Here is a 26,856-nt window from a genome sequence, read left to right as displayed (position 1 = left end):
TAATCTCCAGAATCCATTTCAAATGTTCCTGCTTGGCTTTCAAGATCATTCACGGAATCCTGCCTCCTCTTATCCCACTGTCTTTCAACTCCTCCAGTCCCGACTCCTCCAGAACTGCCCAAAGGCTTAAACTAGCCTTCCCCTCTCCACGCGGCATCCACTATTCAGGCAAACTGGGAAAATCCCTTCTCTTCAAAATCACAGGTCTTTGGAACGACCTCACCACCCCGCTGCAGAACCTGAGCTCCCTTCAGTTATTCCGCAAACAACTGAAAACCTGGCTTTTCAGCAAATTGTAGCTCTATCCTTCCCCCCTTTCTCTCCCCCCTTCTACACATAAGTTCATGTAATCCTTTTTCTTCTTCTCTACCCACTATTTTAAGTTCTTGTAAACCGTGTCGAGCTCCATTCTCATGGAGATGATGCGATATATAAACTTAAGGTTTAGATTAGATTAGATTAGAAAAATGTTATAAGCAGAAAAAAAGGCAGCAATGTGTGCTGACATTATTCCAAAAGTACAAAAGCTGCGCTTACTATGAAACCTTAGTAAAAATGCATCTGGCAGGCTTCCTCAGGCTAGCATGCAAGTTTTGTACACAAAAAATTTGCATATACTTTCTGCATGTCATGGTATTATGCTTGCTGTAGAAACCATGAGCTCAGAAATCCATGTATGGCTTTCTCCACTGGTCCCTGAATTATGCTGCAGAGAAACTACTTAACTGTTTACTATGGCTAGCTATGAAACAAAAGACATCAGATGCACGGGGGGGGGGGGGGGGGTTGTTCTAGAATACTCACCTCCAATCTGTGGTGCTCGAATTCGGACTGCATTCATACTACCTCGGAACCGATGATGAACCCCCTGGAAACAAGATTGCGAGCTGGATGAATGTCTCCCCTACTATTCCAGTTCTGATACCCCAGCAAACACTGCTCTGACAGCACACCTCACACCTGTTCTGCAAAATTCTTTGCTATTCCAGTACTGGTATCCTCACAAATAGCTCTGCCAATCATTCAAACCTGTCCTGCATCACTTGCTACTCTTCATATACAAAGATCCCTTCCACAGGACACACAGCTCTGTCTGTGAATTTCATTCCTGTCTCACTGTACTTCTGCAATTTCAGGACAGACACTCCCATTCAGAGCATACTTAAGAGTAAAGAACATTAAATGGTAAGCAGCATTTTACTTACAACAGGTGCATTTCTGAAGCCCTTCACAGCTTGGAAGACGCTCCCTCCAATGAGCCCCATAGTAAAAGCCCCCCCACAGTCATCCACTATCCGCCATGGGCTACAAAAGAAAATATAAAATACAGTCGTTAAAGTTTCATGCATGTTTATCTCCACCGCAGCCTTAACACAAGTCACAAAAAGAGTCAGCCTTGTTTGTTCAAGGATTGGATATATGTTTGGATTTGTATTTCTGCTGCCCTTAGCTCTTATTTAGAATTACACCGTTTATTACCACAGTACATAAGAATAGCCTTACTGGTCAGACCAATGGTCCATCTAGCCCAGTATCCCGTCTTCAAGGAGGCCAATCCAAGTCACAAATACCTAGCAAAAATCCAAATAGTACCAACATTATATGCCACCAATCCAGGGCAAGCAGCTTCTAAAACTGTGCTCTAGCTAAAACCTAGCCATGTCACAGATGTTACAAAGCTCAGGATGAAGACAAACAGCACAGCAACATCTCCCATTCTTGTAGGAATGCATCTTAAGGAAGTTTCTATGGTTAGTGCAATGGACTTTTATCCTAGCAAACAGCATTTGATTCCCACTACACAGTGGCGTAGTGAGGGTGAATGGTGCCCTCTTCCCTGCCCCCCCTTCTTTTCCCTGTACCTTTTTAACTTCTCCGGCATGAGCTGCCCACATCAGTGTTGGTTCAACCTTTGACATCATTTCCTAGGTGTTGTTCCCGGAGGTGACATCAGAGAGAGCGCTGATGTCAACGTGGGCAGCAACCTTGCATCAGGGAAGTAATAAAGGCAACGGGGAAGGCAAGGGGCATGCGTGGAAGGAAAAGGGGGGGGACAGAGAGGAAGGGGGGGTGCTGCACCCTTTGGAAGATTGTGCCCGAGGCGGACTGCCTGCACCCCCCTTACTATGCTACTGCAGCTCGTTGTGACCTTGGGCAAAGTGACTTAATCCTCTATTTCCTCAGGTACAAAAACTTAGATTGTTAGCCCACTAGGGACAGGTACTTGCCTATGTGCACAGCACTACATAGGTCTAATAGTGCTATAGAAATGATTAGTAGAATTATAGGCTATATTAGAGGGTTATGCTTTAGAAAGGATGCTGGGCTAACATTTTTGAGCAGCCCTACTTAGAGGCAGACCAAAACACCCAAAGGATGAAGAAGACTGGTAGACAAAAAGGTAATCCAGGCTGTGCTGTTGACATATGGGAGACAGAAGACTACAACCCCTATGATGTAAAGTGGTGGGGAATCACAGCTCTTAGTCCTACTTCCCAAATGGTTTCTTGAAATTCACTTAGTTAATAATTTCTAATTTTATTTAGGGAACAAAATTAGGTAATATTTAGAAAACAAAGTAATACATTTTTATTGGACTAACTCAATGCATTTTATGATTGGCTTTCGAAGGTAACCCCTTTTTTCCCCTTCATAATCAGGAAACCAGAACAAGTCCCTTATGCAATGCGCTAAACCCTGCCAGGTAAGCGTAGACTTAGTTACAGGCAGCTCTAGCTCCATTTTAGGCTGGCACTCAGTTTGTTTTGTTTCTTTTATTTTTTTTTTCCTATTCTCAAATCCTACAGCAATATGATATTCGCAGTGAGAGTCTCAGGCGCTCTTGGATTTTACAGCCAACTTCACCCCAAGGGGGGTCACCCATACCAGTGCCTACAGCGGGCCATGGCTCAATCTCACTGCTGACCCTGGGGATCCCCCCTGAGGCACAACCACCGCCTTTTCCTATAAACATCAGTACCGGACTAGCTTTGCCATTACCAGGGCTCCCTGGCGTATTCCTCCATCTCGTCCTCCCGCCGCCGCTACCGGCTGCGGCCAGAGCCTCTTTCCAGGCACAAAGCTGTTGCCAATCCTCACCACGTGAAGGAGACGAACCAATCAGAGACTAAAACATCAGAGGCAGGGCTTCGGGAAGGAAAGTAGGAAGACGTCAGCAGGCAAAGCCAATCAACAACTGGCGACGTCAGAAAGAGGGCCAAGGGTCAAGCAAAATCGTCGGCACGTGATCACGGCGAGCCAATGAGCGGCGATTAGGAAGGATTTCTCACTAAGTTTGGTGAAGGGATGGTGGCCGGGTAGAGCGAAGGTGAAAGTTGTCTACAGTCCTTCCGGAAGTGAGGTCAGAGGGGGCCCCAACCAGGACAGAGGAAGCGCAGGTGAGAGGTAGTGCTCCGTGTTTTAGTTCCCAGTGCAATGTGGCGGGTCACGAATTCGCTCAGGCTGAACCCAAAGAAGCCGAGCCGATGCTAGTTTATTTAACTAAGTGCATGCTGGGGGTTGTGGTGCTCCAAATAGAGACTACAGCGCCCACCGTGCAGTAGGAACCAATAAAACTAAAGCTGGCTTTCGTGATTTGGAGTGATCAGTAATGCTAGCTCAGTGATTCCCAACATATTTGCAATTGAATAGGCACGGCACGGCATGTATTTATGAAGAGCAACCGTTGTTCCGAATCTGAAAGTATTCAGTGTATAGTAATAAAGGCTAATAACCCCCCACTCCTAAACATTGGACTAACTTCTTAGCTTTTAGGAGCTGAAACCCCTATCTTGAATTTAGGACAGAGTGAGCAAAATGTGGCAATACTAGGGAAGATTAGGTTCTTACCTTGATAATCTTATTTCGAGTAGAAAGGCATACAAAGTCTTGAAACAGTGGGTTATTCACTTTTAATCGTGAGTCGTTTAGAAGGCATAATTAACATTTTTTGGCTCCATCTCCTGTATCACCGGGCTGTGCTATACCTTCTCAGTTCATACCAAAGCAGTTGATAACCACTATAAGAGGAGAAATAAAAAGGAAGGACATGGGGAACTCTCTGACAAAACCAAGTCTGCTCTGCTCTTAAATGATTACAATTAAATCAATGACAATAGGAACATAACAGAAAACAAGGTGGAACCGAACAAGCCACCTGAGTGCAACCAACACTAACACTTAAGTAGTTCTTACTATTGCTGCTTGATTTGCTGATTTGAATTGATTCACCAATTCACTTTCTTAAAAAATCGGATTCAGTGAGTTCTGAACAGGTCTCCGAAAGCAAGGTGGCAGTGGCCGACAAGATGAGTTAGCACACAGAACAGGCTGCGCCTGGGCTATCCTGCCGGGGCCTTCAGTAACATGGTAGAGGGAAGCCCTGGTGGGTCAGGCCAGAAGCAGCTTGTTCCAAGCACTGCCTCTTCAGCCACCTCCACTCTGCTTTAGGAGGCCTGTATGTCAGATCAGGGGGTGAGGGTGGGAGGGAGGTGCTGCACAGGGGGCATAGGAGAGATGGAAAGCTGCTGTGCATGGGGGGAGAGAGGAAGAATTGTTGGATATGAGGGGAAGGAGATGAAGGGAGAGATGCAACAAAGAGGTAGAAAGGGGTGAGGAGAAATCCTGCTTATGGTGAAGGGGAGGGAGACATGCATGGAGAAGAGAGAGGGAGAAATGTTGGACATAGGGTAATGGTGCATGGGGAGAAAAATAAATGTTGCACATGATAATAGAGGGGAGGAAGGTAGAGATGCTGCATGGAGGAGAATAGAGAGGTTTGACCCAGGCACAAGGCAGGGGGAGAGAGAGAAAAAGAAAGAAGAGAGATGGAAGACAGTGAGAAAGAGATGTTAGATATGGCAGTGGAAGGGAAGGTACAGAGATGGAAGATGGATGGTAGTCGGAGAAAGAAGAAAACATCAAATGGGCAGGAGAACCTGGCGAGCAAGTTAACAGAAGAGAAACAGAAACTAGAGCCTGGGACCAACATGATTTGAATAATAAAATGACCAGACAACAAAAGATAGAAAAAATAATTTCTATTTTGTGATTACAATATGTCAAATTTGGAATATGTATCCTGCCAGAGTTGGTGTTAGAGAGCATGAGCTAGGACCTAACAGAGAGAGGACAAGTCTTTTTTGTTTATTTTGTTTACACCAGAGCACCGGCATGGGGTGGGGTAGGGTGGGTGAAGAGGCTACAAAATAAACCCACCAGGACATTTGAAAAAACACCTTATTGGGTGGGAAAAGTGAATAGAATAAAAAAATCAATTCAATGGGCTAAATCGAATTGAAAAACTTTTCCCTGAATCAGACAGCACTAATTCTTACAGTCTCTCATTTGTCTTTTACAATAGAGAGTTATTTCATCACTCTTCAAATCTGTCTGAGAGGAGACAGTTCAGCATCTGGAAATACATACATGTCTGAGAAAGTTGTTGTTAGATGCCATCGACTTATGCTTAAGTCCTAGCGACTTGATGAATTGCAGATTTAAAAAGAAATTGGTTTTGTGCTAGTTGAAAGGTCCTCCAGGGTCATCCCCATGGTTGTTTTCAACGTGTCTAGCCATCTGATTGCAGGTCGCCCTCTTCGCCTGGTTCTTTCAATCTTCTCAAACATGATGTCCTCCAGTCATCTCTCTCTTCTGATGATGTGACCAAAATAAAACAGTTATATTTTATCATTTGGGCTTCGAGTGACATAGACGGTTTGATCTCTTCCAGAATCGATTTGTTAGTTCTTCTGACAGTCCAAGGCACGCCTAAAATCCTTCTCTAGCACCAAAACTCAAATGAGTCAATTTTCTTTCTGTCTTGTTTCTGTAGTGTCCAGCTTTCGCATCCATAACTGACCACTGAGAAAATGAGTGCATGGACAAGTCTGATCTTCGTTTGGAGTGTTACCTCCTTGCCTTTGAATACTTTGTCGAGAGTCTTCATTGAAGAGCGACCAAGTGCTATTCTGCGGAGTATTTCCTCCCTGCTAGTTGCTTCTTTGTTTACAAAAGAGCCCAGGAGATTGAAATCTTTTACAACTTCGATTCTATTGCCTTCAAGCTCAAAATCTTCATCATTTTTCATGTTCATGATCTTCGTCTTGTTTATGTTCAGTTCTAATCTCATGTTATGACTTTTGACTTTGACTTTTCTCATAAATGAAATCTGACAGGGTGGGCCTTCAAGACTCGTATGCGTTTCTAAAAGATTATTGAGGTAAGGACCTAATCTTCCTTTCTAGTGCAAAAGGTATATGAGTCTTGAAATCAGTGGGACATAACTAAAGCAGTCCCCTGAGTCTAGGGCAGGGCAGATGAGCCTGCTGATAGCACTGAGGACCCAAAAAGCAGCATCTAGTCATGCCATTACATCCACCCTGTAAAAGTATGGAGAGTGGACTATATAGTTGCCCTACAAATCTCTTTGGGCAGAACTGCCCGGGTCTTTGCCCAAGAAGAAGCCACATTCCTCGTAGAGTGTGGTCTCAAAGAAATTGGTGGTTGCTTACCTCACCTGATATACACTGAAGAAATAGCAATGTGAATCTATCTTGAAATGGAAGCCTTAGAAGCCAGCTTCTCCTGGCAGCTAGGACTCGTTAGAACAAAGAGATGATCTGGGAGACAAAAATCATTTGTCACCTCAAGTTAACATAGAAGAACTATCCTAATATCCTGCAATGCCAAAACTTTATCCTTGTTCTTCACACCTGTGGTATGGAATGCAGGTAGCCGGACTTCCTGATTTACATGGAAGGTTGAAACCACTTTTAATAGAAAAGAAGGAACCATGTGCAGCGAGACCTGCAGCTTCCATAAATCTGAGGAAAGGCTCTTTGCACGACAGAGCCTGCAGCTCTGAGACCCCTCACTGAGGCAATGGCTGCTAGGAAAACTGTCTTTTAACGGTAAGATCCATGCACGAATCCTCTTGTAAGGGCTCATATGGGACCTTACTGAGGGTATGAAAAACATTGTTAAGATTCCATATTGGGAACGACTCCCATGCAGGAGGATGCAGCCTAGGTGCTCCCTTCAACATCTGGCAACATCAGAATGAGAAGCTAAAGAAACTTTCTCCATTCAAGTCCCAAAGCATGAGGCCTGCTACCTGCACTTTGAGGAAACCAACAGCCAGGCCCTTCTCAAGACCATCCTGAAGAAACTCTAGAACACTGACATCTGAGCCTGAAAAGGCTCTACATTCTGCAACTTCTCACAGATGACATAACCTTTCAGAGTTGTTAAAATCATGCAGATTGTGAAAAATTGCAGGCAGACCTTAGGAAATTGAAAGACTGGGCATCCAAATATCAGATTAATTTTAATGTTAGGGGGTCAGCGCCCAAGAAAAAGATGTTAGTGTTATCATAGATGATAAGCTGAAATCTTCTGCCAAATGTACAGCAGCAGCCAAAAATTAAACAAGATGCTCAGAATTATTAGAAAAGGGATGGTAAATAAGACTAAGAATATTATAATTCCTCTGTATCACTCCATGATGTGGCCTCTTCTTGAGTATTGCATTCCAATTAGTCGTCGTATCTCTAAAAAGATATAGCGGAATTAGAAAGGGTTCAAAGAAAAGTGACCAAGAAAATAAGAGGGGATGAACTCCTCTTGTATGAGGAAAGACTAAAGAGGTTAGGGCTCTTCAACTTGGAAAAGAGATGGCTGAGGGGAGATATGATTGAAGTCTACAAAATCCTGAGTGGTATAATACAGTGGTTCCTGGAGGACCACCAGGCCAATCGGATTTTCAAGCTAGCCCTAATAAATATGCATGAGAGAGATTTGCATATAATGGAAGTGACAGGCATGCAACTCTGCGCCATGCATATTCATTAGGGCTATCCTGAAAATCTGTTTGGCCTGGTGGTCCACCAGGACAGGGTTGGGAACCACTGGACCATTGTGGAAACAGGATACTGGACTGGATTGACCAATGGTTTGATTGACCCAGTATGGCTATTCTTATGTTATGCAATTCTTTAATATCCCTTTAACAGTGTCTGAAACATAAAAGCAACTCTGGCAAGTTGATTTTAACACAATTCATCCACATAGGTTTAGCTTATCCTGTCTGTCCAGGTTGCTCCCTTTTGTGCAGTTATTTGTACTCTTAAATACTTATGGGGCAATTCTGTAACTTGCCACTAACACTTAGTTACACTGGAAGTGCCAAGATTTGCAGGTACATATGTAAGTGTAGTAGGGTCCATTCTATAAGGTAACACAGAAATTCTATATAGTAGTTTGTAACTGCAAGAGGGCATATATGTGAGCAGAACATGAATGGATATAGGCATGTCTCCAACAATCATGCATAACTTTTATAGAATACTAAATGTTATGGGGCTCATAATCGAAAGAGAAAAACGTCCAAAAACTGGCCTAAGTCGGCACTTGGACGAACATTTCTCAAAAATGTCCAAGCGCCGAAAATAAAAACTGGTTTTGACCGTATTTCTAAACGACCTAGGCCTTCATAGTGCCGCTCAGCGTCCAAAGCTAAACGGGGCATTTCGGGAGGCGTGTCAAGGGCGGGAGTTGGGCGGGACATGGGCCGGCTTAGACTTAGTCATACAGCATGTATAACCGAAAGTTTAACAACAGAGCCTAGACGGAACTTGGACATTGTGACTTAGACTAAATCAAAAAATGGATAAAGTCCTTTCCTAGACAAGTAAATGCAAACAAGGACTTTGAAAATATATCATCAAAATAGATGCGGGTCTCTTAAGCTCTCAGACGCCTGCGTTAGCTTTATCATTGTCTATAAGCCAACAAAGCAGACATGGTGGTATCTTTCATCGAGCTATAGAGAGTTTTCTTATAAATATTTTACATTTTTTTAAAGTTTTTTAATATGCAAATAAAATTTCATGCATCAAGTTAGAAATGCATTACGAGGTCAAAGACCGGCTCTTAGCTTTTAAGTGATATTCGCCGGTGTAATCCTCTATTAGTCACCCAACGGGCCCCGTTTCACCCAAAATAGGGCTTCATCAGGAGTCGGATTACTGTTCGAGCTGTTAAGGCTCGTTGTTTTAACTTTGACCTCGTAATGCATTTCTAACTTGATGCATGAAATTTTATTTGCATATTAAAAAACTTTAAAAAAATGTAAAATATTTATAAGAAAACTCTCTATAGCTCGATGAAAGATACCACCATGTCTGCTTTGTTGGCTTATAGACAATGATAAAGCTAACGCAGGCGTCTGAGAGCTTAAGAGACCCACATCCATTGTGACTTAGACCATGTAAAACAAAAACCCACCTAAACTCACCAGATAAGCACTGCAAACACATAACACAGACCCCCACACACTACCCCAGTGATCATCGACCCCCCCCACCCCCATAAAAATTTTATTCAGAACTTTAAAATTCAGCCTCCAGACCATCATCACCTGGCCGCCTGGAATAGGCATAGGAAAGCCTAGTCCAGCCCAGAGGCAGCTTAAGTTGTCTTGGGGTGGGTTAGGGACCCGGGTGGGTTAGGGACCCATAGAGAAGAGGACCCATGCCCATAAGCCCCTTTAATCACTGCATTGATACTTACAACATGTGCACTCCCCTATACATCCCCAAAACCCTTTTTGACTGGCATATAAGTGGCTCCTGCAGCCATAAGGGCTATTGGGGTGGTAGATAAGTGGGTCTAGGGCAGGGGTGTCCAACCTGCGGCTCCCTCCTCTGTCTTGCTACAGCGTTTGTGCGGCCCCAGAAACATTTTTTTCGGCCAGTGCGGCCCAGGGAAGCCAAAAGGTTGGACACCCCTGGTCTAGGGGATTCTGGAGGTGGTTTGGGGGGCTTACCGTCGCCTGTAAGGGAGCTGTAGTAAGGAGAAGCCATGGCACCCTTTTTGTGAAGTTCACAGCAGTGCCCTGTAAGGTACCCCACTATTTAGGTGCCATGTCTGGGTGTTCAGTCCATCACTTTGCAGACCCCTCCCATGTCCAACAGGGCTTGTTCTAGGCGTTTTGGACTTGGACGGAAATGTGGTATAAAGATGGACGATTTAGTGGCTTGGACGATCAGATCGGCAGGACGTATAATTAGACGATTTTCGAAAGTAAAAAAAAGTTGGACGTCTCTTTCGAAAATGTGTCTTAGGCTCTTTTTAACTTTGGACGACTTGCGATATGGAAGTAAACGGACTTAGACGTCCCTTTCGATTATGCCCCTCTATGTGTTTTGCATGGTGCACTTAAGCATGCCCATTTATGTCTGCTATAGGGCTGGCATAAATGTGACGCCTAAATTTTAGTACACCAGTTCAGGTTTACACTAGTATTCTATAACAGCACCTTAGCACTAGAGGTGCCAAGTATAGAATTTCCCCTTTAATGTACTTGACTGCACACCTAAAAGGAAGTACCATTTGATAATTGCCATCTGATAATTTGACTAGTCCTTTGCCAGTCAGCCCCGAAAAACATGAGCAGCTCACACATCATCTAGCAGTTCCCTCCACTGGGTGGCATGAACATTCTACTACAGACCCTCCATTCACCCTTCCCCCTCCTGCCCTAACTATCCAACTCGTACTCCACACCTCAGTCCTTAACAGTCGTCTCTTTATTTTATTTCTTCCATTTGTGCGTTGCACATACCTATACAAGCTCTAGGCAACATTACAGAGGAAGGGGTTAGAAGAGGGTAGGGAGGATTATGGAGGGCAGGAAGGAGTGGTGAGGAGAGAAGCATGTAGAATAGTTCATAGAAATTCCTAACTTTACAGATAGGAGCACCATCTATGTAAATTATATCTAAATGAACTAAAAGAATATGTAAAAAGGAATAGAAGGGAGGATCCGTTAAACAATAGAATTAATTCAGTTAATAAAATAAAAAGAAAAGGGGTAAAAACAATGGAATGAAATTTAAAATAATTCATAAACTGGAAGAAAAAATTGAAAACCAAAATCAAATAAGTCTGGCAGAAGTCCAATTTCCTGAAGCAGCTCTGTTGCCTCAGCATATTTTAAATAATCCCAACGGCAAAAGACCAGACGGGACAGATATCAACTCAGGCTTTCCAGCTGCTGCAGCCCTGACTCATCACTTCCAGGCAGAAGATGCACAGAGATAGAACAATCCAGCGCCAGGCCGCACAGCTCTTGGTGGGCGGCGGATGCTCATGGGCAGCTCCCAAAGAATACAGCACTCTGCCTCCATCGGACAACCGGGAGGAGGAGTCCATGGCACGGTCTAATTCCATGGATCCAGAGACAACTCCAGTTCCTCTCCAATGAGAGAACAGACGCCGCCCATCCTAGGCAACCACCAGCAGCGATCCACCATGCCTCCACTGGTCCCGCCTTCAGCAGCGATCTCCAGTCACCATACGCAGGTAGGAAGGGCCTTCTGAAAATGAACTGTTCCAAGCCTTTAGGTTAGTAGACAGTTACCGTATTTTCACGCATATAACGCGCGCGTTATACATGATTTTACAAACCGAGTATAACCATGCGTGTTATATTCGTGAGCGCGTTGTACACATTTTTTTTACATAGTTCCCTCCCCCCCCCGACGTCCGATTCACCCCCCCCCCCCGCAGGACCGCTTGCACCCACACCCCGAAGGACCGCTCGCACCCGCATCCCCACCCCGAAGGACCGCTCGCACCCCCACAGCCTCCCCACCCCCCCTCCATCATGGAGAAGCTGCCTACCATTGTCCTGCTGCTTCCTCTGCCGGCGGTCCTGCCCCTTCTCTGAGCCCTGCGTCTGCGCTGCTTCCTCTTCCGGCGGTCCCGCCCTTTCTCTGAGAATTTTATAGACAATGATTCCTCACCTTTCATTTTGGACACAACCCTGTCCTTAATGACATAGTGATGTACCTAAAGATATCATGACTTGCTTCCATTAGCCTGCTCAAGACCTAGAGCTCTATGGGCTTGGCCTAGTTTGACACATTACATCCTCTTCAGGTTGTTCATCACCAAACAGGGATGATTTACCAATTTGATATATGCCTCTAAACAGCTGCCTATGCTACAAACTCTTCACCAGTAGCTCACAGATTCTAAGGCCTGCCAAGTCCCTAAGCTCGTCATAGCTAGCCCATTGCCATAACTGCTATAATTCTTTTTGGTTTCCCAGAGATATGTACAGATAACACTCAGACAATTAGCATAGGCAGATAGAATATACTTTACTTTTATTTACATACAGGTTTTCTGCTTCTGATGTACCTAAAAAAAATTGCTATGAGCTTTTGCCTCTTTTGCAAGTTTCTCTTCAGATTCTTTTTTAGCTGTCTTTTTCAGTGCTTTGCATCTAACTTGCCAGTGCTTGTTTCTTCTTATTTTCTTCATTCGGATCCTTTTTCCATTCTTTAATCATGGGTTGGTCAGTCTAATACACAGTAGGGAGTATGGTGAGATATTTGTAGAGCAGAGTCACATGTAGTACATAATTGTGATCCAAGTGCCTTGGATTGTCACATTTTAACTTACTTACAAGATCCATTCTACGTGTATTGTTCTTTTTTGTCCTGCAATTCAAAAATATGATAGAGGATCTAGCTAACTATGAATCTTACTGGGCTTCTTTAGCCATTAAAATGAATTCTGCTAATCTTTCAATTGTGGTCAGTTTATGGAATCGCACTATATATATATCAGGGGTTCTTAACCTTTTTGGTTCCCACACCCTCTTCCTAAACATGTGTCCACTAGTATCTACTGACAGCTATGTATGATGCTGTTAGCTGCTAACAGTGCTAACTTCTAATATCACTAAAATTATAGTAGTACACAGTTATACAGTTGACAAAACTTTCACCTTCCAGGCTGCCAAACTGAACCCATGGCTAGCCCAAATTGTCCTTGAGGCCCCCACCTACCTCGGGTTTAGAAAATCTCTCAAAACTCACCTATTCCATGGACAAGACACCTAACACCCCTCTCCAATGAACAACAATCTCCTCCTGCCCCCTTCCACCTCTTTCCCAGCCTACCCACCTCCAACCCCCCCCCCCTGACCTACACTCCCCCCCTCTCTCTCTAACCTCAACTACTTCCTTGCTCCTAATATTGTTCAATTGTTTCGAACCACTTGTAATTTATGGCTCGCTTCTAATAGTGTTCAATTGTTTTAAACCACTTGTAATTTTTTTTTGATAAACAAATGTGAACCGCCTAGAACTCCTTGGGTATGGCGGTATACAAAAATAAAGTTATTATTATTATTATTATACTATCAATACTGTAACTACCTTCACTCTGTTTAGACAATTTCAAAAAAAGTACCTCCTCAGATTTCAAAACCCTTCTCTGTACCCCATCTGAACTCTTCCCAAGCATCTCGGGGATGCAAGCACTACTGGTTAGAACCCCTTACTGTACATAATGTACTTGAAGTGGTTTTTGCAATTCAGAACTGCATCACTTCTAAGAAAAATTATGATCTGTGATTTCTATCTCATAATCAAGAAAGGCTACAAAGTAGATGGCTGGAAAACCTCTTTTTAAAAAATTTATTATTTTATTAAATTACAACAGTGTAATACATTTGATTAAAAATAGCAATATTACAGAGAATACACCATGTCATATAATTATATAGAAGCATAACTATATCCCCCTTCCATCAATTATCGATAATACTAAACATCTTCATTACTTTAATAAAAAGATTTAATATCCAATTTTTCCAGTATCTTTCCCTCCCTTACCCCTCTCCTGCCCAGATGTGTAATGAAAAAACTCAGAAGGTAATACATTATCCTTTACTATGAAGCTACAAATAAAGTCAACGGACTCTATACTTTATTAAATAAAATACTAAATCCTGAACATTCTGCATTCATCCTCTCATATTGATATGTATTACATACATTTGTCCACCAAAATGTATAATTTAATCTATCATGACTTTTCCAATTCTTTGTGATCAAATGAATCGCAATTCCAGTCAAAATCAAGAAAAGACGGCTTTTAAATTTATCAAGGAGAGGTTTAACTTATAACATAGTACCACAAATTATTACTTCGTATGTTTATATTTATATTTATTTGTCCCCACCTCTTAAATACCGCCAAATCCTGTTTTCCTTGGAGGATTTGAAATGCCATCAGTGAGCCACACAAATTGTTTTCCACGGTGAAGCATTTATTGATCATCTCCTCTGTCAAGGCCCTTAGATCAACTCCAGTGAAGATACGCTAGTTTATCCCAGGACAAGCAGGCAGCATATTCTCTACATGTGGGTGACGTCATCCACGGAGCCCTGACGCGGACAGCTTTTCAGGCAAACTTGATTGAAGATTTCAAGTTTGCTGGTGCTGCACCACGCATGTGTGTACCTTCCCACTCCACTAGAGGGCGCATCCCCTCCTCGTGGTCTTCAGTTCTTAGTTTTCTGCGGAGCCAGAAAGCCCTGTCGTTTTTCTCTCCGTGTGTTCCGTGCCTTTCTAGCACTGCGGCTTCTTTGTTTTGTACTGGGAGTCGCTGTGCGCCTTTTTGCCTTTGTTCAATCGTCAATTTAAAAAAAAAAAAAAAATCCTCTTTCGGACTCGGCATCCGGGGGCCCCCGGGTTGCTGTGGCTGCTGGACCTCGATCGGCTGCGGCCTGTTTTTCCTATGTCCCAGCCTCTTACCAGGTTTAAAAAGTGCATCCAGTGCGGTCGGCTGCTGTCCATCACCGACCCGCATCAGTGGTGTATCTTGTGCCTGGGGGCTGACCATCTGACCGACGCTTGTCCCAGGTGTGCGACTTTTCAGCACCGTGCCCTGCGACGTTGTCGGGCCCGCATGGCTGAACTTTTTGCTGTGGAACCGGCCCTGGCTTCGGTTCCGGTCTCAACCTTGGCCCTGGCCTTGACGTCGGCCTCGAAGACCTCGGCCCCGAGTAAGACCTCGGCCTCGAAGGGATTGACTCCGGCCTCGAAGACCTCAGCTCCGGGTAAGTCCCCTCTTTCTTCCTCTTCAGAGTCAGCGCTGGCGAGGAAGCCAACCTCGGAGTCTCCGGCTGTTCATGGTGGGAGTGCTTTTCCACCAGCCCCATCGAGACTGGCCAAGCCCTCAAAGCGTGCTTCCACCTCCAAGGAATAGTCAACCTCGAGGTCGCCCTCGGTGGAATGCACCGCTGCACCTGATATGCCTTCAATGCTTTCGGTGCCCGTGTTCCAGGAGATGTTAAGGGCTATGATATCCTCGGAGCTCTCCTCAGCTTTGGCCCATTTGACCCCGGCCTCGGCCTCACGTGCACCGGACCAGCCTGAGCGTAGTGTCAAGGCCCCTCGGGGCAAGGTGCGTCGGTCTCGGTGCCTCTCCTCCTCGGACTCCTCTCCTCGACTCTCGGGGCATACGGGGTCAAGGCGTGCCTCGACCCCCGTCTCGTCGTTCAGCAAAACGGCCCCGGGACTCCCCCCCGAGGAGGGGTAGGTCCCCGGGTGGTCGCCCGGGTCTCGGAGTTGTCTTTGTCCAACCCCCGGTTGTTTAAGTCGCCTTCCCAGTCCGGGGCTCCGCTCCGGGAGGCCGCGGCTTCGAAGGGGTCTCCTCCGTGTTCCCATAGAGTGTCGCCTTGGGCGTCGGAGGACCTCGGTGCCTCGGACCCCGGGGTCCTCGCCTCAGCCGCCTTCAAGGCGTCGGCAGTCCTCAACCCCGCCCGTTCCCTCAGCGAGGCGTCTTGGGGCTCGGGACAGGGCACTGATTGGCCGCCGCATTACTCTCGGGAGGCTTCTCCCTCTTTTTCGGCGGCGCCTCGGTCTCATTCGACCACCCCCCTCGAGGGCCGGTCGGCCGTCGGCCTTCACCAGGTTTGTTCAGGACATGGGGAAGGTGCTCCATCTTGAACTCCAGTCCGACTCAAAATACACCAAGGAGTTTTTGGAGGAGATGGACCTCCCTTGTCCTCCTCTGGAGTCTTTGCGGCTCCCTTTGAATCCGGTGCTGCGCCAGGCTTTCTTCCGGAATTTGGAGACCCCCTATGCGGTCCCGGCCATTCCGTCCAAAATGGAGTCTCTATACCGGACTGTCCCTTGTCCGGGGTTTGAAAAGGCGCAACTTTCCCACCAGTCCCTGCTGGTGGAATCTTCTCTGAAAAAGAGTCATCCCTCCAGGGTCTCCGTGGTGGTCCCACCTGGCCGGGAGGGGAGGATGATGGATAAGTTTGGCAGACGCCTCTACCAAAACTCCATGATGGCCAACTGGGTCCTAAATTATAATTTTACCTTCACCTCGTATCTTAAGGTCCTGGTCAAGTCCTTGCCCGCTTTTCAGGGTCTCCCGCCGTGTGAAGTTTGGGCAGCTGGTGAACTCTCTTTTGCAGCTGCGTCTGCACATGTTCCATGCGGCTTACGACGCGTTTGAGCTCTCCTCTCGGGTCTCTACCTTTGCGGTGGCCATGCGTCGTTTGGCGTGGCTCCACATCGTCGATATGGACCCCAATCTGCAGGATTTGCTTGGCCCAATCTTCCCTGTTTGGGGAATGAACTCCTTTGACGACTCGAACGAGGCGGCCACTAAGCGCCTCTCGGAGCACAAGCGTTTCTTTGCCTCTTTGGTGCAGCCCAAGCCGAAGCCCACTCCTCCTAAGACTTATCGGCTGCCGCCCTGGAGGTACCCGCAGAAGTCTAGCCCTGCCTCCTCGGCGCCAGCAGCAGCAGCGGGCTCCTCCCGAAACCTCAGGACCCAGGCTGTGTCTAAGCCTGCACCGTCCTTTTGACTGGCTGGGCGGCAGGGGGGCTGGCTGACGTTCGCCCCTCTTCCTATCGGGGGCTGTCTTCAGGCTTTCTACCCCAATTGGGCCGCCTTACCTCGGACGCTTGGGTCCTCAACGTTGTCAGAGAGGGATACTTGCTGAACTTTCGGGAGTTGCCTCCAGGACAGTCCTCCTGTCGTGTGTCCTTTCAGATCGGGCGCAGCTTCCCTTGCTTCTTCTGGAGGCTTGGGCCCTTCTTCCCCTTCAGGCGGTGGAGGAGGTTCCCCCTTGTCAGCGGGGACAGGGGTTTTACTCCAGGTACTTCCTGGTCCCCAAAAAGGACTAGGGACCTCCGTTCCTATCCTGGACCTCCAGAAGCTGAACAAGTTCCTGGTTCGGGAAAAGTTCAGGATGCTTTCGTTCCCTGGTTTTGTACCCGTTGATGAACGAGGGGGACTGTTGTGTTCCCTCGATCTGAAGGAGGCCTATACTCACGTGCCAATTCATCCAGCTTGTCGCCGGTTCCTTTTGCTTCCAGGTCGGGAACCTGCCATCTGCAGTACAGGGTCCTCCCGTTCGGCTGGCTTCCTCCCCCGCGAGTCTTCACGTAAGTGCCTCGTGGTGGTGGCGGCGGCTCTGCGGTCGAGGGGCCTTCAGGTCTTTCTGTACCTTGACGATTGGTTGATCAAGGCCTCGACGGAGGAGGGGGTTATTTCAGCGACACATCAGACTATTACCTTCGTTCAGAGTTTGGGGTTTGAGGTGAACTTCCCAAAGTCTCAGTTGAGCCCCTCTCAATCCCTCCAGTTTATCGGGGCTGTGCTGGACACGGTTCGCCTCCGGTCATTTCTGCCTCCTCCTTGGCAGGCCACGCTCATGCGACTTAGCTGGCAGGTTTCCCTGTGAGCTTGGGTCTCGGCCAAGCAGATGATGGTCCTCTTGGGACACATGGCCTCCACCGTGCATGTCACACCGTTCGCACGACTAAGGGTCCCTCAGTGGACTCTGGCCTCTCAGTGGCGACAGGATCGGGATCCCGCTTCTCATCACATTGCGGTGATTCCCTCCTTGAAACGCTCGCTCCGTTGGTGGACTAGCTCTTCCAATATTTCCAGAGAGTTGCTCTTTCTCGCTCCTCAGCATCACAAAGTCCTGACCACGGACTCCTCGGTGTATGCTTGGGGGGGGGGGGGCGCATCTCGACGGTCTACGTACACAGGGCCTTTGGTCGAGTGCGGACCGTCGTTGCCACATCAACATGTTGGAGCTTCGGGCCGTTTACAATGCGGTGGTGGCCTTCCATCATTTGCTTCGGGATCAGGTGGTCCTGGTACGCACAGACAACCAGGTGGCGATGTATTACGTCAACAAGCAGGGGGGTACGGGTTCCCTGTCTCTTTGCAAGGAGGCTCTGCGCCTTTGGAATTGGGCATTACGCCACAACGTCTTTCTTCATGCAGTTTACATCCAGGGCGAGCACAACTGCCTGGCGGACAAGTTAAGCCGCCTTCTGCAGCCGCACGAATGGTCTCTCCATTCCCAGACTCTGCGTCAGATATTTCTTCGGTGGGGGACTCCGCAGATAGATCTCTTCGCCTCCCCCCTCAATCACAAGTTGCCTCTTTTCTGCTCCAGGGTGTTCTCCCCGGATCGTCTCGAGGCCGATGGCGTTCCTTCTGGATTGGACGGGAAGGTTCCTGTATGTGTTTCCTCCCTTTCCGTTGATTCTGAGGACGCTTGTCCATCTCAGGTCTGCTCGCGCCTCCATGATTTTGATCGCTCCTCGGTGGCCTCGGCAGCCGTGGTTTTCCCTGCTTCTTCAACTCAGTGTCAGGGATCCTCTACTTCTGCCTGTGTTTCCTTCTCTGCTGTTTCAGAGTCGGGGTCGCTGTTGCATCCCAATCTACAGTCAACATCTGACGGCTTGGTTCCTTTCCACCTGACTTCCTCCATTGAGTTGTCCCAGTCGGTGAGGGATGTTATGGAGGCTTCTTGGAAAGCTTCTACTAAGCAGTGTTATGCCCAGAAGTGGACTAGATTCGTCACGTGGTGTGCTTCGAATCGGGTGGAACCTTTGTCTGCTTCTTTACCTTCGGTCTTGGATTATTTGCTGCATTTGTCTCGGTCTGGCCTCAAGACCAATTCGGTTCGTGTACATCTTAGTGCGATTGCCGCCTTCCATCGGCAGCTGGATGGGAAGTCGCTTTCTTAACCCCTTGGTTTCTCATTTTATGAGGGGTCTCTTGAATGTCCATCCTCCTCTCAAGCCTCCCCCTGTGGTTTGGGATCTCAATGTGGTTCTCGCTCAATTGATGAAACCTCCTTTTGAGCCCATGGACAAAGCTCATCTGAGGTTCCTTACTTGGAAGGTGATCTTCCTGCTTGCCCTCACCTCTGCTCGCAGGGTTAGTGAGCTGCAGGCTTTGGTTGCGGACCCTCCTTTTACTATTTTTCATCATGACAAGGTGGTCCTCCGCACTCATCCCAAGTTCTTGCCTAAGGTGGTGTCAGATTTTCACCTTAATCAGTCTATCGTTCTTCTGGTGTTTTTTCCTAAACCCCATTCTCATCCTGGTGAAGTGGCGCTTCATACTCTTGACTGTAAGAGGGCGTTGCCATTCTATCTCCAACACACCCAGTCTCATCGGAAGGTTCCTCAATTATTCTTGTCTTTTGATCCTAATCGGTTGGGGCGTCTTGTTTCCAAGCGCACCTTGTCCAACTGGTTGGCTGCTTGTATTTCCTTCTGCTACGCTCAGGCTGGTCTCTCGCTGCATGGTCGGGTCACGGGACATAAAGTCTGTGCGATGGCGGCTTCTGTCGCTTCCCTCAGGTCCACGCCAATTGAGGAGATCTGCAAGGCTTCCACTTGGTCTTTGGTTCATACCTTCACCTCACACTACTGTCTGGATACTTTGTCCAGGAGTGACGGCTGGTTTGGCCAGTCGGTTTTGCGTAATCTGTTTTCCTAAATTGCCAACTTCCCTCCGTCCCTTTATTGGTTATCTTGGAGGTCACCCACATGTAGAGAATATGCTGCCTGCTTGTCCTGGGATAAAGCACAGTTACTTTAACAGGTGTTATCCAGGGACAACAGGCAGATATTCTCGAACCCTCCCTCCTCCCCGGGGTTGGCTTCTTTGCTAGCTATCTGAACTGAAGACCACGAGGAGGGGATGTGCCCTCTAGTGGAGCGGGAAGGCACACACATGCGTGGTGCAGCACCAGCAAACTTGAAATCTTCAATCAAGTTTGCTTGAAAAGCTGTCTGCGTCAGGGCTCCGTGGATGATGTCACCCACATGTAGAGAATATCTGCCTGCTGTCCCTGGATAACACCTGTTATGGTAAGTAACTGTGCTTTCTTTGTAAGAGAAATTGAAAAATTATATACTTCATTTGGAACTGATTGGTCTGTTGAACTTCTATTTATTAATCATTAAGATTAACTGCCTTCATGAAAAGATTCACCTAAGCCAGTGTACATCAGGTATAGCTTAACTTACATTTTAGTAACAGCGTTAAGAGTGGTACAATAACCAAATGCCAATGTAACAGTTAAATCGGAGAGGTAAAGTCTCATAAGAGACAATACAGGTTAAAAAAAAAAGTAAGACCAGAGATAAACAAAGATGGTTTATTATAATTCATTAAATAGACATAAAACCTGACATGGCCATATGTGTGTTTTATAGATTTCACCAAGATTTCATTTATCCCTTAGGCAGGTGTGTGCTGAAAAGTGGCCATGTTGAGTTTTATGCCTTCTTTTTAATGAATTATAATAAACCATCTTCATTTATCTCTAGTCTTACTTTTCTTGTGGTAGTAATGCAACTAAGCTAATAAAGGGCATGGAGGACCTCTCATATACTGACAGACTGAAAAAGCTAGGGCTTTTCTCCCTGGAAAAGCGGAGACTTAGAGGAGACATGATAGAAACCTTCAAGATCATGAAGGGCATAGAAAAAATAGACAGGGACAGATTTTTCAAATTAAGGGGATCAATAAGTACAAGGGGGCACTCAGAGAAATTGAAAGGGGAGAGGTTTAGAACAAACGCCAGGAAGTTCTTTTTCACACAGAGGGTGGTGGATACATGGAACGCACTACCAGAGGATGTAATAAGCAGGAGCACGCTACAGGGGTTCAAAGAAGCTTTGGATAGGTACTTGGAAGACAAAGGGATTGAGGGGTACAGATAAGAGTAGAGGTAGATTATAGGGATGGGATTAGAAGTAAGTTACAAAATTAATCAGGGACCACTGTTCAGGCACTAGGCCTGATGGGCCGCCGCGGGAGCGGCCCGCTGAGCAAGATGGACCTCTGGTCTGACTCAGCGGGGGCAACTTCTTATGTTCTTATGTAGATCAAAACAGCACATTAGAACATTCATAAAACAGAAATATGACACAAAAATAAAGCACTTCAGTAGGCAGCACAGTGTGAGTATCTTATCTGTAATGTCAGCACAATACAATGAAACGTCTTAATAGGTAGCAGAGCAGATGTGCATCTATAATAATAAAACGCTAAGCGTGCATGCGCACTCTCACCGCATGCTTCCCTGATCCCTGTTCTGTCGCGCTGTGCCGGCAAGAGTGTGCATACACTCTTACTACGTCACCAGGACGCGCGGAGCGGCGGCTGCTGGGAGGAGGGCTTCGAGGCAAGGTGGCTGTCGGCGGAGGACAGACGCCGGGCCAGGACGGAGAGCAGCTGCATCGCCGGAACATCCTCGCAGAATCCCTCAAGCGCCATCTTCGCAGAAGATGCTGCCCCATCGTCGATTTCGTTTACTAGACTGGAAGTGATCCCTCCCCCCCATCTATAGCAAAGAGGAGGGAAAAAAATGGCTGACGGTGAAGAGGCAGATGGCGTAGGCTAGCGCTGTTTAGTGCTTGCAATTGGGACGGCGAAGACGTCAACAAGCATGGCGAAGACGTCAACAAGCATTCAAAGGCACCGCCACAGTAGAACTTCTCGAGGTTAGGTCGTATGGTAATCTCTTCAAGTGCCAGGGTTAGCGAGGAGATAGATCAGCATCTGCCAAATGGAGAAATGCCGGGACAGAAAGGACGGAGACCCGCACCTGTTGCGACAGATCCTGCATGTAGTGAGGCAGAGAGGTGATTTACGTGGCCGCTGAAGCCAAGAGAAGTTATACTAAGAAAACCAGTGTCCATTCAAAATAAACCACATGGAAATGAGCTGTCATCTGGCAGCTACTAGCAGACAGCAATCGAAATAAATCTAGGCAAGAAAGAGAGTAACCCTGATTGCCTTGGCAAAATGATTGTATTACCTCCCAGTTAAAAACTTTGTCACCTGAGGGTTTTGTGTTTTGTTTTTTTTTAAATCGTATGTCTTAGAGGCTCAGCTTCCTAGCTTATAGCAAAAAGAAAACCGATGATAACCATAGAGATAAAGGCACGATTACAAGGATCAGACCCTTTTCAATTATCCTTCCTCCCGCTGCTGCAGTTAGCTTAGCAGGGTTTATAAAAAGTTTAGATACCTTCCTAAAGGAGAAGTCTATAAGCCATTATTACATAGTAGATGAAGGCAGATCAAGACCCGAATGGTCCATCCAATCTGCCCAACCTGATTCAATTTAAATTTTAAAATTTTTTTCTTCTTAGCTATTTCTGGGCAAGAATACAAAGCTCTACCCGGTACTGTGCTTGGGTTCCAACTGCCGAAATCTCTGTCAAAACCTAACGCTAAGCGCGCATGCGCACTCTCACCGCGTGCTTCCCTGATCCCTGTTCCGTCGCGCTGTGCTAGCAAGAGTGCGCATGTGCGCTTACTACGTCACCAGGACTCCAGGATGCACGGAGTGGCGGCTGCTTGGGAGGAGGGCTGTCGGCGGAGGGCAGACGCCAAAAAGGGCTAATAAGCCGGTGGGAGCGGCAAAAGCGCGCAAGGCATTGGGCCCCCCTACTTTTCACCTAGCGCCGCTGCGACTGAGGATAGCTGCCATGGCAACTTTAAAATTTTAAAAAGCCCGGGCTCCACACCAATCTGGCCACCACTGCTGCCAGATCAAGGACCCAGGGATGAGCAGAAGACTCTCCATCAGCAATTGCACCGGCCGACTGACACCGGAGCAGGCCAGCGTGCCTCCATAGAAACATAGAAACATAGAAAATGACGGCAGAAAAGGGCTATAGCCCACCAAGTCTGCCCATTGCAATTTGCCTCCCCCCAGAGTTCATTCCCTTAGAGATCCCACATGAGTATCCCATTTCTTCTTAAAGTCAGTCACGCTGCTGGCCTCAATCACCTGCAGTGGTAGTCCATTCCAACGCTCCACCACTCTCTCGGTGAAAAAGTACTTTCTGGAGTCGCCATGAAATTTCCCTCCTCTGATTTTCAGCGGATGCCCTCTGGTTGTTGAGGGTCCCATGAGACAGAAGATATTATCTTCTGACTCGATACGTCCCGTGATGTATTTGTACGTTTCGATCATGTCTCCCCGTTCTCTTCTTTCTTCAAGTGAATACATACGCAATTTTTTTAGTCTTTCTTCGTACGTGAGATCCTTGAGCCCCAGGACCATCCTGGTCGCCATTCGCTGAACTGACTCGATCCTCAGTATGTCTTTACGGTAGTGTGGTCTCCAGAACTGAGCACAGTATTCCAAGTGAGGCCTCACCATGGATCTGTACAACGGCATCATGACTTCAGGTCTCCTGCTGACAAATCCTCTACGGATACAACCTATCATCTGTCTTGCCCTGGAGGAAGCCTTCTCCACTTGATTGGCAGCCTTCATGTCCTCACTAATAATCACCCCTAGATCGCGTTCTGTCTTGGTCTCAACTAAGGTCTCACCATTCAGTACATAATTTTTGTGCGGATTTTTCTTTCCCAGGTGCATCACCTTGCATTTTTTAGCATTGAAGCTTAGCTGCCAAGTAGTTGACCATCTTTCCAGCAGTCGTAGATCGTGTGTCATATTATCAGGTAATAAGCTTTTGCCTATTATGTTGCAAAGTTTGGCGTCGTCAGCGAATAGTGCTACCCTTCCTTTAAGTCCTTGTGTCATATCTCTTATGAATAAATTGAATAGAATTGGGCCCAGAACTGAGCCCTGCGGCACCCCACTGGCCACTCTTGATGCCTTGGATGGGGTACCGTTCACCACCACCTTCTGAAGTCTACCGCTTAGCCAATCTCCAATCCATGCAGTTAGAGTGCTTCCTAATCCTATCGCTTTCAATTTGTTCAATAGCCTTCTGTGTGGGACGCTATCAAATGCTTTACTGAAGTCCAAATATACCACGTCCAGTGACTCTCCTGCATCCAGTTGTCTAGTAACCCAGTCGAAAAAGCTAATCAGATTAGATTGGCAGGATCTACCCTGGATGAACCCGTGCTGGTGGGGGTCTCGTAATTTTTCTTCGTCCAGGATTATGTCAAGGTTCCGTTTGATCAGTGTTTCCATGAGTTTACACACTATAGACGTGAGACTCACCGGTCTGTAGTTTGCCGTCTCTGTCCTGCAGCCCTTTTTGTGGAGTGGGATTACGTTGGCGGTTTTCCAGTCCAAGGGGACTTTTCCTGTGCGTAGGGAGAGATTGAAAAGCTCAGATAATGGTTCGGCCAGGACTCCACATAGCTCCCTGAGCACCCTGGGGTGCAGGTTGTCCGGTCCCATGGCTTTGTTTACTTTGAGTTTCGATAGTTCGTTGTAGACGTTACTGGGCGTAAACTCGAAGTCTTGAAACGGGTCTTTCTGGACATCTCCCGTCTGAAGCTGTGGACCAGCTCCCGGTGATTCGCAGGTGAAGACTGCAGCACCTGATCCCCTGATACATGAGCCAGGACAACGATTTGCTGCCGAAACAAACTCCACCCCAGCATGAAAGGAAGGGTCCGATTTCAATCATCTGACAAGCATCCACCAGCAGCAGCAGCAGGAGAGAAGCGTTGGAAATCAGAAGAAACTCCCGACCACACTGTACTGCCTGCCAAATATCGTACAATGCTCATCCATACTGCCAGACAGAGACAGAAACCACCACAGAAGGCGAGTAAGATGGAATAACTTGACCGTTAATTGCAAGGCAAAGGCGATCCAGCCAGAATTGAAAAAAAATGATTGATTACTCAATTGGACCAAGTCAAAAAGAGAACAAAACAAACCAAGATAGCAAAAAAAGATCAAAAGGATGCAGGAACAGTAAACCAAAAAAAAAAAAAAAAAGGGTGGGAGGCACCACAACCTAAAACCTAACCAGGCACCATCTTGAAAAAACAACAACTCCCAAACTGCACAGGGAAATAGAGGGGGAGGGAATGCTGCTGCTGCATAGGGGGCAGGGAGAGAGACAGATATAAAGAAAGACAGACAGCGGGAGGGAGGGAGGGAGAAAGAAAGAAGGATAAACAGCGGGAGGGAGACAGAAAGAAAGGAAGAAATACACAGGGGCAGGGAGAGCGACAGACAGACAGACATATATTCTAGCACCCGTTAATGTAACGGGCTTAAAGACTAGTATCTAATATATGACCGGCAGAATGCATGGGTTTAGAAATCAATGGAGTTAGAGAAAGATCAGTGGTTAGGGTTAAGAGTTCTAATGTTAAATAATTTTTTTTTAATTTTCAAAATGTACATTAAAATCTCCAAATTTATCGGGAGATTAGAGGTTATGCAATGCTCAAGGATGACTGTTTGCACTAGTGTTAAGGAGACTGTAGAGGGATGATTGATAAGTAAAAAGTCTAATGGCTGTGTTTTCATAACCTTAAACTGAAGATATTCTAAATTAGAGTTAGATATAGGTGATTCAAAGGATAGTTGTAAGGACGTTTGATATATTACTGCAAGACCTCCACAGAAATAATTGTCAGTTTTGTCACACACTGGAAGTTGGAGGATAGTTCAGAGGTAAGAGAGAAGGAGTAAAACTAAGCAAATGAAGCTTCCTACAAGAGATCTCGTGAGATGGGATTGACCCGTTGTTAAGAAATAGAGTGTGGGTTTACAAGAAAGAAGATTACCAAGGTAAGAACGTAATTTTTGTTTAGAGGTATGGCCATATACATACACACTTCTATCTTTTTATCCCTTTGGAATCTTGGCTAAAAATCAGGGATTGTAGAATTTCATAGGTAGGGACCAATTAGAGTGACAGAGACTGGAGATAAATTTTAGTTTGGCTTAGTGGACAGAACATGTTTCCTGAAGTCTCTGTGGGCTTGAGGAGTTGGATCTTAACTGAAATGTGTCTCTGAAATCAGAGTTTTGGACACTGGTCTGCAAAGAAGCTATGGCTGGGCCACTGTGTTATCTGTAGATAGTGTAATGATCCTTCCTGTTCTTTCTTACAGCTCACAATGCCCCTTCCATTGGCACTTCAGGCCCGCCTGGCCAAAAGAGGGATTCTCAAGCATTTGGAAACTGGTGGGTTCTCCCTGTGCTATGGAGGGAAGGGGAGTCTGGATAGCACATGTTGGGTTGGAATGTGTTTTGTTGCAGTTTTGAGGTGTGTAGTTTCTGTGTCAATATGTGTAGTGTTCCACATTGCAGCATTGTATTTCAGTATGTAGTTTGATGGGTTGCAAAGTGCTGTGCAGTTGTATAATGTGCTGCATTTTGTTGTAGCAAGGCACAGGTGTCAAACACGAGGCCCGTGGGCCGAATCTGGCCCGCCTGGCCTTTTTATGTGGCCTGCGGCAATGCTCTCGAACTTCCCTTTCTCAGAGCCCAGCATGTCCTCTCTCCTGCACCGGTCCGACATCGCCATCACGCTGGAAAGTCTGCTGGCTTAGGCAGCAATTCGGCGGTGTTGTCCATGGCTCCCCCTCCTGCCTTACGTCCGCCGCGGTCCACCTGGGCGGAAACAGGAAGTTGCGCGTCATTGGAAACAGACCGCGGCAGGCAAAAAGCAGGAGGGGGAGCCACGTACAACACTGCCAAATGGCTGAGGCCGGCAGACTCCTCGGCTTGGCGGTGAAATCGGACCGGCACTGGAGGGGAAGGCAAGCTGGGCTGTGAGGAGAGAGGGACCGGTGCTGGAGGGAAAGGTAAGCTGGGCTGTGAGGAGAGCGAGATGAAGGGAGAGAGGATGGACCTGGGGTAGTGTGGAGATAGAGGGAAAAAGATACTTGAAGGGAGAACCATTGGAAAGAGAAAGGGAGAAATGGTGAACCTGGGGGGAGGGAGGGAGGCAGGCAGACAGGGG

General features: G+C 46.8%; 2 protein-coding genes across 3 annotated transcripts in view; one reads left to right on the top strand and one right to left on the bottom strand.

The window, feature by feature from the left end:
• The window catches only part of TIMM17B (translocase of inner mitochondrial membrane 17B), a 37,752-nt gene extending 34,595 nt beyond the window's left edge, over window positions 1-3,157 (bottom strand). Inside the window, exons 1-3 of the mRNA XM_033923743.1 lie at window positions 3,001-3,157; window positions 1,206-1,305; window positions 805-868 (exon numbers count right to left, since the gene is read on the bottom strand). Of these exons, the coding sequence (XP_033779634.1) occupies window positions 805-868; window positions 1,206-1,305; window positions 3,001-3,026 (190 nt within the window). The 5' untranslated portion in view covers window positions 3,027-3,157. The remainder of the gene's footprint in view (window positions 1-804; window positions 869-1,205; window positions 1,306-3,000) is intronic.
• Window positions 3,158-3,247: 90 nt separating this feature from the next.
• Window positions 3,248-26,856, top strand: part of PQBP1 (polyglutamine binding protein 1) — a 46,398-nt gene continuing 22,789 nt past the window's right edge. Inside the window, exons 1-2 of one of the 2 annotated variants that reach the window (XM_033923721.1) lie at window positions 3,248-3,398; window positions 26,003-26,075. In XM_033923721.1, the coding sequence (XP_033779612.1) occupies window positions 26,009-26,075 (67 nt within the window). In that variant the 5' untranslated portion in view covers window positions 3,248-3,398; window positions 26,003-26,008. Of the gene's footprint in view, window positions 3,406-26,002; window positions 26,076-26,856 lie in introns of both variants that reach the window. The other variant, XM_033923728.1, reaches the window with a different exon arrangement.

Source organism: Geotrypetes seraphini, chromosome 1, assembly GCF_902459505.1.
Source record: "Geotrypetes seraphini chromosome 1, aGeoSer1.1, whole genome shotgun sequence".
Classification (NCBI taxonomy): domain Eukaryota; kingdom Metazoa; phylum Chordata; class Amphibia; order Gymnophiona; family Dermophiidae; genus Geotrypetes; species Geotrypetes seraphini.
The sequence above is the reverse complement of the archived record's forward strand: the minus strand, read 5'-3'. Positions and strand labels throughout refer to the sequence as shown.